Here is a 12,388-nt window from a genome sequence, read left to right on the forward strand (position 1 = left end):
CGACGACGGCGCTCTGGACTTCGCGCGCTGTCTACCATCTTGTCAGCTGCTACAATTATTGTAACTATCTTGTAAATATACGTCCGACTGTTTTTAACCCCATAACAATATTAGAGTAATAGCAGAAACATTTGAGAGTTGTGAAATATTCTCGAGTGCGCATTTCTAAGCCTTGAACTATGTGTATAATGCGTCAAATTTTTTTATTCTAGTAAGTATTTCCTTTTTTTTATTGTTGTTATTCATGAATAAACAGTACTACCTGCAAATGCCACCTGCAGTAGTGGGGACGGTGCAAAAGAAGAGACAGGAAGGCCAAGAAGGAAGAAGTGCGCATGCTACCCCCGGCCCGCTCCCAGGAGGGGTCTGTGGCACGAATGAGAAATACCCAGCACTTCCACCAGTTTGTCACGTGTCTTCAAAAAGGACTGGCGACGTTTAATGGGGCAGCTGGCTTCTGAAAAACAATGGCGACAGAATCAGGCTATCGAGCGGGCCGGGGGTAGCAGGCGCACTTCTTCCTTCTCGGCCTTCCTGTCTCTTCTTTTGCACTGTCCCCACACAACAGCAGATGGCAATATATACCAACACAATATTTTTTTCACCTTACAGTCACCCTAGATAAATTACTTTAATTTTTTTTTTGAAATAGGTCCCTCACAAGAATTGGAATCTGCAATAAAAAAAATCAACCCTGGGTGGTCACATATGGCGAAAAAAAATCGACCCTCAAAGGGTTAATAGTACTTAAGCTGTTGGCATGCATTGCAGTTAGGCAGACATCAATTTTATGGACAGTAGCAATATTTATTTACCATGTTGCTGAAGCACCCTAGAACAAACCGTTAATAAAGGGAAAATCAGACATCCACCCATTCGTAGCAATTGCTAAAAAGGAAACCCACATGGGTTCCTTGAAAGAAAAGCCTCGCAGTTGAAGAAAAATGCGTCCTGGTCTGGGACTCGAACCCGGGACCACCACCTTTCCGGGGCAGCCACTCTACCATCTGAGCTAACCAGCCGGCTAGCAGATGACAGGGCGAAGTCGAATTTGTCGACAACTCAAAGCAAAGGCAAGAGTTTGACATATAGTCGCTGACTGATTTTTCGGACTCCAAAAATTTGGACATGCTCGATTATTTGGTCTGCTTCGCGGCACCACCATTCTCCCCATAGACCATAATGTAATAACTGCCGAAAGTTCGGACGCCTCGAAACCTCTAGTCTGATTTTTCGGACACTCCTTGAGCCAACTCGATCGAGAGCGCCATACACCGACTGACCGGTGCATGGTTAGACTTGCTGAACGCCATTTTTGTTTTGAACGGAACCTCCTTGCTGCCCCATGAAGTGGCGCTACTGCAAATCCCCGCTTATCGTTTCCGCCTGGTTTGTAGCTACAGCAGTTCCGGTCTCAGCTTAGTAAGCAATGTCAAGACAATCCAGTAGCAGATTTGTTTCTTCATGCACGACTCTGGGAGTAGGCCACGTTTTTAGTTTGTGCGACTGGTGTCGGCGTGACGGCGTGGTGATGTTTGCTTTGTGTGCTGTGTCGAGGTTATGGTGATGCAATGCGGCATACGGAAACATCGCGTCGAGTGTCTAATGGTGCCGACAGTGCCCGCGCAGACTGCGCTGGGGAATGCCGGCAAGCGGGTGCTGGGAGGCCTAGGATTTGTCGCCTTCCGATGTGCTCCCTACCGACACCGAAAATGTTCTGCCAAGACCTGCGCAGTGCTTGCATTGCGATTCTGGACACCGTCTCATTTGACAGTTTCACAGGTGCTGACATGCGCAGAACTCAAAGACGGTGAGATCATTCATCAGGTTTCTGCTGCACCGCCGGACGATGACTGAGTCGGAAATGACGCACTATGTGCTACGCTGCCGTCGCATGCGGAGCGTGTACAAGCAGTGACTATGCTTTCAGCCGCCTATAGTGACCGTACGACCTCCTTCGAGATTCAGGGATATCTGATTGCACGTAAGAGGAACAGCGTGCAACGGCGCAATCACTATTTCTGCAAGCCTACTGCCGAGCCCGAATAAGTGCGTGGAAATAAAGGATTTCTTTTTTTTTTTTTTACTTAATCTGCTTTTTCGGACACCTGTTTATTAGGACATTTCCGCTGTCCCCGTGAGGTCTGAATGAACGGTCAGCGACTAAGAGTTTTGGGGAAACCCGCAAGGTGGAGAGGAGTAATTAATAAAGGGAAAGCCGGACATCCACCCGTTCGTAGCAATTGCTACAAGGTAAACCCATATGGGTTCCTCGAAAGAAAAGCCTTGCAGTTGAAAAAAAATTTGTCCTGGTCTGGGACTCTTACATTTGCATGTGTTTTGTAGTCACAAACCATTACAATATATATGTCACACCTTTTTGCATTTCACATTGCAAAATTGTCTTTTTGAATTTCTGATGCAGTCAAAATTTCTGTTCCAGACATGCAGTAATGAGGACGGTACCAGTATAAAGCAACACACTCCATGCACTAAACAGAAGCTGCTGCCTGCTACAACAAGGCCATTGTGTGAATTTTGGCTGCTACTACAAGGTAAACATGTGGTTCAGAAATAAATATGCCTGATATATGCTGTATTGGCTTGCTAGTCTTGAGATACATGTCATTTGTTTGCAGCAAAAATGAATGTTTGTTCATGTTTATGGTTCAGTATAATTGGTTCGAACAAAAAAGAAAACACACATGAGTTTGGCTAATCTGTGCAGTATATCATGTGTCACTTTTCTGCCCTAACAGAGTCTATGCCAAGCACATCTTGGTCATCACAGGAGCTCCTATCTACACCAACAGAAAGGAGCTGGAGCTGAATTTGCAATGCTTTTACAACATGAACAAAGAAGCGGATGCAGAAGAATTTGGATGAGATATCAAGTCTGCAGAGGACTGTGTCAAGACTGAAAAGAGCTTTAGCCGCCATTCCACCAGCACGGACATTTGGCAGAGTCATCCAGGTAACTCAAAAAATACTTTCTAGAAATTATTCGTGTTCAGATGCACCTGCAACTGCTGACCAAGCACGGACGACGCTGGCCAAAAGAGTTCCATTAGTTTGCCCTTAATCAGTTTCCTGGCCATGTCAATTCCATTTGTGCCAAGCGTAATTTTTCTTCTATAAATGCAAGCTTTTTCATTGCCCATTCTCGTTAGAGATCATTCATCCTCATCCAAACAAAGGTCAACTGATTCTTCGCTCATACTTAATACCAGTCACTGTCTAGTAGCGTAACATATCTGTAGCAGTACCTTCTAGTGTATGTTGTCATGCACAATTCCTCTCTTGAAATAGCTGATGCAGCATCGGCATGTGTCTTGCGATAACCTATGCACCGTGTGCTATGCACCATTTTACTTTTTTTAATGTTTTTAGCCCTCAATGCTTGCAGAGCAGAGTGCCTTCTTTCTTGAATGCAAGCTTTCCCATTTTCCATATTCCTAGTCTCCTTGATGATTGCTCTTCTTCCTCGATAGCCTGGGTCTTTGTGCAAGCTACACTGAATAATTTATTGCAGAATCTGGTTTTGCTGCCCCACTTGGTTGTGGTAGCTGTGTTACGTTTCTTGGATGTGGGGGCCTGGTCAGTTGCATTGGTACGCAGTCCCTCGAGGCAAGCATTTGCTCCTGCAGTCCGCAAAGCGACATAGACTCCCAGTATACACACACCGTAACTGGGGCGCTCCGTTCGTTCTGGCCTGCTGCAGCCATGGGCAAATTGTGCTTGTGGCCTACCTTGGCCATGATTTGCTCAAAACGGAGACCAGCATATGTGCTTACATGGTTCGAAGTGTATGAAGTTGATAGCCGTATGGGTGGAAAGGCCCGCAAGAATGGCTGCCGAAGGTGATGCCCACAAAAGCGACTTGTCCACATTGCGACAAAGTGGGACACAAAGTGTGAGCCACACATAGCGGCCCCCGAAAGCAAATAAATGTGCAGGTTGGAAAGGAGTTAAAAGGACACTAAAGGTTAATATTAAGTCAACGTAGACTGTTGAAATACCATCCCAGAAACCTCGAAACGCTTGTTTCATGCAAAGAAGAGACTTATTTTAAGAGAAAATGCATTCTGAAGTGTCCGCGTACCTCTAGCGCAGTTCAAATCACCCGCCCTCCGATCGAGGAGTGATGATGTCATGGTCTCATAGTGACATTGCGCCGTCGGCAAGTAAAATGGAGTTTTTCTGCGCAAAACGCAAACGCGCGGCCAGAAACAGAGCCAAAACAGAGCCAAGACAGAGCCGACAGCAGCGCAAAAGCGGAACTATGGTGGCTAGCGGAAGGGAAAGCGCGTGATGATAAGCTGGTTCTTTATTTTATGACGCCAACTTTGACGCTCGTTGCAATGGACGACCCTGACAACGACACATTGGCTTGCGATGCTGGGCTCGACTTCAATGATTAAGTACCGATGAACGTGACCTGCTGCTGAGGGCTTGCGCTGCCGGCGTCATTGTGTACTAGTACGGCGGCAACTTATGTCATGGCTGTACATATTCGCACACGTGTAGCTTTTCCTTCGTGAAAACCAAATGCCGCACTCACCGCCCCTTCTTCGACCTGCAGTTGTTCTTGCGCTTCAGAGAATGCAGGCGAGACCGATGGAACAGCACTACAGGAACGCATTGCTTTGAAAGGCACTCCACGCGACTTCAGTAAGTCGGTGTTGAACTCATAATCCTCTGGACAAAAGTGCAGCAAGCAGACTGCGATTTTTCGGCTCTTTGCCAATACGCTGTGGCAGAGGTACGGCACTTAACCACTTCGAACGGAGAGGTTCACTCCTTGGCACACAGTGATAAGTAACGTTGGATTTGCCGCTGCAACTGCCCTTGGCCAAGTTCCACGGACCATTCGCACATCCCACGACATCACATGGACGTGGCATTCTTGCTGCTTGTTCCAAATGCAAGTTTCGTGAGCCAGCAAAACCAGCGCAGCACGACGCGATAACGAAACAATTGAAACTCCAAAGCGCACGTGCGCGCGGCGCAGAGTCGAGCGAAAACGAAACCTTTCGACCACCCATACTATTGAAGGGTAACGTCAAAATGTTATTTTTTCTTAGAATCGAATAAACGTAAAGTAGCATTTTCTTCCGTTTTATAACCTAATGAAATGACCTTTTAATAGAAGTAGTTGAGTACTAGTGACAAATTATGATGAGGAGTGCCTTCGTCATCGGGCTAGTACCAGAACGTCGCTAGGGGGTCTCAAATCGTGTCATGCATTTACCTCAATTTCTCGGTTACTAAAGCTCTGTTCCCGATTATACTGACGCCTTAGATGTTCTAGTGCATTGCTTTATCACTTTAACTGGACTTCATAGTAATCTTTAGTGTTCCTTTACCGCTAAAATGTCGGGCAGTCCATGTCGCTGTGTAAGCTGTGGCAGCAGATGCCTGCGTCACCCGATTGCTTCGCAATGCAAGTGGGTCATCTTTAATGGCGACTGTCGCTGCAAACAGGTGGGACACTCTGTCCAATTTGTTTCCGCTGCTGGTTGTCGCTCGTTACCAGACCACCAAGTGCGATGAAGGCAAGCACTATGCCTGTAGGTAGGTGGCTGAATGTACTGTAAGAGACCCGTGTACGTGAATGCTCACTGTTGCCATATGGTTCGTAGGCAATGTATAATGTATTGTCTGAACTCTATGCAGCGATTGATTGCTGTTTCATTTCGCTGTTATCTCACTTGGTTATGGTCGCTGTATTATGCTTCTTGGATGTGGCGGCCTGGTCATTGCATTAGGAAGCAGTCTCTCGAAGCAAGCACTTGCTCCTGCAGTCCGCAAAGCGACACAGACTCCCAATTTACACAAACCGCAATTCGTGCTCCCCGTTCGCCCTTTCCTGCTGCAGCCATGGGCAAATTGTGCCTCTGGCCTTTCTCGGCCGCGATAAGGCATGAACGGAGACCAGCATACGTGCTTACATAGTCCGATGCGTATGAAGTTGATAGCCACACGGGTGGAGAGGCCCGCAAAAGTGGCTGATGAAGGAAATGCCTACGAAAGCAACCTGTCCATATTCAGACAAAGTGGGACAAAGTGTGAGCCACACATTAGTGGCCCCCGAAAGAAAAGAAATGTGCAGGTTGGAAAGGAGTCAACACTAAGATGCCAGGTAGTCCATGCCTCTGTGTAGGCTGCGGCAGCAGATACCTGCATCACCCGATAGCATCGCAATGCAAGTTGCTCATCATTTACGGTGACTGTTGCTGCAAACAGGTGGGACACTTTGTCCAATCTGCTTGCACTGCTGGATGTCGCTCGTTACCAGATTGTGATGTGCGATGACGACGACGAGTCGTTTACGAGCTCGCGTCAATGATTCCAGCATATCGCGACATGCAAATTTTATTTCTGCTCTTGCACGAGAATGTACACTGCTTCTTTTCTGCCAATAAAGTCGCACGTCCAGTTCACTCATTTGTGCCTTATTTGTATGGGCGTCAGTAGAGGCTCTTTGGTCTCCTCGCAATTAGAATGCCTTAGCTACGCGGCAGCCAAGGCATTGAGGCTTGCTACATAGCCGGCAGGGCGAGCAGGGCGCGTACCAGCGTATGCTACCGCTGAAAAGTGCCCCACCCCCCCATATTGGATTTTGCTCTAAAAAGAAAGTAAATGCAATTCCACTTCCTGGTTGAGGAATGCCGTCTGGTGTCCACCTACGCAAGTTCCGTGCGCTGCCGCTGCTTGTTCTCATACCACTGCGGAAGGTAGTTTCCCTTCTCTAAAGTTGGTTCGTTAGCCTATGCGGGGCTCCTTGCATTATACACTTCAGGTGCATGGGCATTGCCGCGACACCCAGCCAGAGTTTGCAATGTTTGCACTGAAAGGTCTTTTTGACCATGAAAAAGACATTCTAGACGAAATCCAGAATGATTTCTGGCACCGGGGGTTGTTTTGGTCTGCGGTGTATGACAGCACGAAAAAGGGTTGAAATCCAGGCCAGTTGGTACATAGTTGAAGGAAAGAACCAGTCAAAAACCACAAAGGACAAGAGGAGAGGTTCACACCACAACAACTGGACTATCAACAGTTGATAGTCCAGTTGTGGTGTAGGGGGGGGGCTGATGCTCATGCATTTGCCAATACAAGAGCAGTTATTCCATATAAAACTGTAAAAGGTGCTCAACCAGCAACTGCGTGCAATTTTTCAATCCGAAAAACTCGAAAAAAAATTGTTTTCTCGGGTTTTTAAATTGTAAAAAAAATTACCAACCCGGTTCGACAGGGCCAGGATGACATTGCCGAGGTTGGCAAGCGAGCGATTTATGTTTTGCGCCTCTCGTAGGCGCGCCCCTTCTGATTGGGACTCAGACAGACGCTCACTGCCAGCCAAGTCCACCAAGTTCAGCCGCCCTGCATGACAGCCAAACAATGAATGAAACACAAATTATGGTCGTCATCTGGAAATCTAACTGATATCAACTGCACTCCATTTGATACTTAGCAGGCAGCACAGCAAAACCTATGGAAGTATTGCGGTCACAGAAGTCTCAGTGCACGTTTCGCACTGCAGTTATTGATCTGCTACACTATACACAAAATAAAAACTTGATATGTTACCACTGCAACTTGTAGATGTAAGGTTGCTTAAAATAATCCACTCGTGCGCCTCTTAAGCGCAAGCGGAGTGCCGTAGCAGCTGCTTGCAGAAACGAGTCACTTCGCTTATTCGGTGGTAGATAGGTTCAGATTTGCAATACCTTAAACAAAATATTTACTACATATATTGCAAAACAAATCTGACAATTATTGTTGCATTGGATTTCACAACATACAGTACTCATATTTCATATGAGACGCTATATTTCTTGGTTTTTTGGTTAAACACAAGCAGTTAGAAAATTCTAGCTGTTACAGAGTTGACCAGTATGTACGAAACACTATAGCGTCACTTCAGGACTAGTACCTAATCTTAGCTAGTATCAACCAGAATTCTAGTGATAACAGCCTTCAGACAAGGCACATGCCTACTTAATTGAAACATTATAATGAACAGAAACATTATGAATTATTGAATACAATTAAGTACATTTTATATTTCAGATTGAATTTTCTGAAGCTATTATAACGAAATCAGAAATGCCAGATCTGATGCAATGTAACAAAGCAAAAATGTGTTCACGAACAGCTCAATTTATGCATTCTGGTAGCAAAAACGTTAATTCTCAAAAAGGACAACTTACAACAGTGGGGTGGGAGCAATATTCCCATGCAATCACTTTCGGCGGTACTGTCTAAGGGACTAGTGCTGGATGCACAGGCGTCTACGGGTGGCAGTATTCCTGGAAGCGTACTAAGACGCTGTGCTTGGTACTGCCAGCTAGACTTTTGCCAGTAGACACCAGCACGTTTGGCACTAGTAGCACAAAATCTTGCAAAAGTGACAATATCGCCAAAGGTGATCGTACAAGAACACCATTTCAGTTTCCTGCATGTTCAATAAACCCGACATGTGAAAGTGCATACGCAGAATGTCACATGCACTTTGATAGGCTGCTCAGCTTGGGCCGTGCCGGCCCGTGCCGATCCTGCGTGGTCACACCAGCGGAGCCATTGCCAGTGCCGTCGCATGGTGTTGCACAGATGGCACGGTCACAATGCTCAACAGAGAGAGGGCTGCTATGCGGAAAGCGGTGCATCATGCATCTTGCCACTGGGCAAGTAGACGGGAGACACTCCTGCTGACCTACCAAGGTCTTGCACTTCTTTCACACACACTTGATCATAACTTGTTTTTTTGTTGAGGCCCACCAAGGTGGCTCAGTGGCTGTGGCATTTCCCTGCTGAGCACAAAGTCACAAGTGCCATCCAAGCCGCAGTGACCGAATTGCAAAGAAAACAAAGTGCAAAAGCGCTTATGTGCCGTCTATCAAGTGCATGTTGACGAACCTCTGGTGGTAAATATCCACATGTGTCCGCAACAATGTCCCTCATGATCTACTGTGTAGCTTCAGGATGTTAAACCTTACAGTTTTTGGACCTAATTTAGTGGTGCATGAGACTATTATGCAGTGAGGTCTGACTTTGCTATATGTGCATCATTTACATCCGAAAACCCACTGGCAATAAAAAACAAGCAATGTCAACACTAACCATTGCACTCAGACGCACAAGGTTGGTTACCAAACCACCACTTGAATACCCAAGCCAACGCATTAATAAACGTGGGCAGTATTCTCGGATGATCGCATGTCAAGATAACTTCACTTCAATATTTTTGCTGATTAACACCACACACGTCAACAGCCAACGATCTTTCCGGCAGTGTGATAAGACAGCAAGCTTCGCATTGTGCCAAGAATGCTGTCGCAGCCACCACTGGTAGACATTGATACATCTCGCACTAAACTCACACAGAATTAAAGTAGGCATGTATCACCGAAAGTGACAATCCAAGAATACAGCACACCTTTTTTGGCCACTCCTGGAACAAAAGCACTCATTCTTCTGGTAAATCTGGTATTTGGGACTCCCAAATATTTGGACTTCTTAGCACTCAGTCATGTCCGAATGATTAGCTTGCAACTGTAACAAAGGTATTTATATGGTGGAGGCAAGTTCGTTAAAACTAAGTTCAACTCTCTCTTGCCCAGCACACTTTGGAAGCCCTAATCCAGCCACTTGAAAAATATGTCTAAACATTTTCCGAAAAAATGAAGGAGCTTAATCCTTACCATGACAACATAGCGATGCAAGGAGCCAACATTCGGCTGTCTAGCTTCCAGCTCGTTTCAATAAATCACTTTGCACAGCTCTAGTTGCAGCAAGGGTCCAATCAGAAGTAATGAAGATGTATGTGACACTTTAAACAGGTGTGAGCAAATATTCGAAAATTTCTAATGCTATTGAATATTACACCCTTAATATTTGTATTCAATTTAGACTTGGTAGTCGAACATTTTCAAATAGTCGGTTGGGTACGAATATTTGAAACAAGTCATATTTCTGGCTGTACGGGAGCAAGTAAGGTTCTTGTCACTTGTTTCTATATAATCTAAGCACATATGTACAATCTTGTGCTGAATTTGGTTTCAATTTCGTGCTGCTGGTAAAGCGTGCTCAGCCAATGGACATCTAAGCTTCGCAGAAAAACTAGTCTCAGTAGCAAGGGGCACGGATTTACGGTCAGCGAGGGTGCCCTTAGAGCGCAATGAACGGGCATGAACATTATTGCACAAAAGGATCCAACAGCATTAATGTTCTTTCTGGGAGTATAGGCCGAATGAGCTGATCAGCAGCAATTCCTGTCCACATTGCCTCACTAGGCAAATAAACCAGCTCCATGCCGCATGCCCGTCGCATCTATCTGCAAGAGGCACGTTCTGCTCCACGTATTGAAGCGCGCTGGGAAAATTTGAGCACTAAAAGGCGCATGCAAATCGCTGTATGCCCGGCTAAAGTTTTCGTCAGCCTGTCAAGGAGGCTCCTGGTACGTGCGTGCGATGCGCGAGGACTTCGTTAAATCCGGAGTACGGTATGAAGTGACCTCGTTAAATTGCGAAAAAAAAAAATACATGGTTTTCAATGGGGCAGAGATTGGGGAAAATAAAAAGTGCGTTATTTCGAGAATTTCGTTAAATTGAGGTTCATTATATCGAGGTTTGACTATTACTTTAGCTTTGGCTGGGCTTAGTATTTGTCTTTAGTGTTGATTTAAATAAACGAATGTCTTTTTGTATTATCGAAATTTTATATTGAAGAGAAATGCTGAAATTAAGCTACAATTTTAGAAATTGATGTAATAGTCCTGCGAAAACCCGCAAGGCGGAGAGAATAAAGGGAAAAATCAGACATCCACCTGCTTGCAGCAATTGCTACAAAGGAAACCCATACGGGTTCCTCAAAAGGAAAAGCTCGCAATTGAAGAAAAATTCGTCCTGGTTCGGGACTTAAACTTGGGACCACCGCCTTACCGAGGCAGCCACTCTACCATCTGACCCGGAACCATCTGGGAACCCGGGACCCAGAGAAAGCCTCTCAATTGTAGAAAAACTTGTCTTGGTCCAGGACTAGAACCCGGGACCACCGCCTTTCCAGGGCAGCCGCTCTGCCATCTGGGAAGCCGGGGCCCAGATGGTCCCAGGTTCCCAGATGGTTCCAGGTCAGATGGTAGAGCGGCCGCCATGAAAAGGCGGTGGTCCCAGTTGGGTCTCGGGTTCCCAGGTTCCCAGATGGTAGAGCGACTGCCCCGGAAAGGCAGTGGTCCCAGGTTCGAGTTCCAGACCAGGACAAATTTTTCTTCAATTGTGAGGCTTTTTTTCCCGAGGAACCCGTTTCCTTTGCAGCAATTACTGCAAATGGGTGGATATCTGATTTACCCTTTATTAATTTTAGAAATGATATTCAATCAGTTCGATGGTTCCCTTATGAGAGCCTTTCTGCATGCATTCCAGCAGGGAAGTCAGAGTTTGCCCCGCTTTCCATTAATTGTAGAATGAAGGCCCTTTAACAAACAGGGCGGTCGTCCTCCCTGCAAACCCTCTGGGCACGTTGTCCTTGCGGCTAAAGGCTTGGCCTTGCTAAGTGACACATGCAGTGACGTCAATGCTCACCCCGGCAACCCAGGCCACTGTGGCTATTGTGGCCGACGATGTCGAGCCGGAACACAGAGTGCGACCTAGATGACCGCTCGTTACATTTGGTAGCCGCCACTGCACGGTTCTTTCGTGCACGCCGTAGCAGCTGGCTGATCTGAGGGATGGAAAAACAGACAACAGGTAAGCTTGGGCTTTTAGCAGTAAAAGTTTAGTGCACAACAGGTACCGACTCAAAAGATAGGAGACAGAACAAGCGCTATCTATCAGACAAACTAGACTTTCTGAACTTCAAGTACACTTCACGTATGCCCTCTGTCACCGCTGAACGATTTGCACTATGACAGAGCAATGATGACGCATACATGGAATTTTTCTGTATGCTACTTCACTTTTACCTGTCCTCGTGCAAGCTTTTTTTGTTTGGTCTCTATGAACTATGAAACATGGATCACAAACACTGCGCAACTGTTTCAAGAACACTACATGCCATCTAAACAAGTTTTCGAACTACCGTGTATACTCGTGCAATGAACACACTCCCATCATTGCACTCTTGCGATCTAACAGCAGTGCTGTAGTTTTTGGGGAAGGCTAAAATCATTTCATATCCCGCAAACATTTAGAGCAAGCGCACAACCTTGATGCCCGTCGCTGTGTCGGCACAGCCCAAGCAGGGGCTCCGAGTTTGGCGACGGAGCAGCCGACAGCAAAACCATCCCGAGGGAACACATTGGCAGCAAGCACGTGGCAAGAACAAGCCGAGCATTATCGCAGACACTCAGGACCTCGCAGAAACAGCGACCGCGATAATGCGCAGCCCG

The 12,388-nt window shown here is 46.3% G+C and overlaps 1 protein-coding gene across 2 annotated transcripts in view; it reads right to left on the reverse strand.

Moving 5' to 3' along the window:
* Positions 1-12,388, reverse strand: part of LOC142584744 (kinesin-like protein KIFC1) — a 141,196-nt gene that overhangs the window by 22,173 nt on the left and 106,635 nt on the right. For both annotated transcript variants that reach the window (XM_075694972.1, XM_075694973.1), the window contains exons 12-13: positions 11,583-11,721; positions 7,244-7,383 (exon numbers count right to left, since the gene is read on the reverse strand). In XM_075694972.1, the coding sequence (XP_075551087.1) occupies positions 7,244-7,383; positions 11,583-11,721 (279 nt within the window). The remainder of the gene's footprint in view (positions 1-7,243; positions 7,384-11,582; positions 11,722-12,388) is intronic.

This window comes from Dermacentor variabilis, chromosome 6 (genome assembly GCF_050947875.1).
Source record: "Dermacentor variabilis isolate Ectoservices chromosome 6, ASM5094787v1, whole genome shotgun sequence".
Classification (NCBI taxonomy): domain Eukaryota; kingdom Metazoa; phylum Arthropoda; class Arachnida; order Ixodida; family Ixodidae; genus Dermacentor; species Dermacentor variabilis.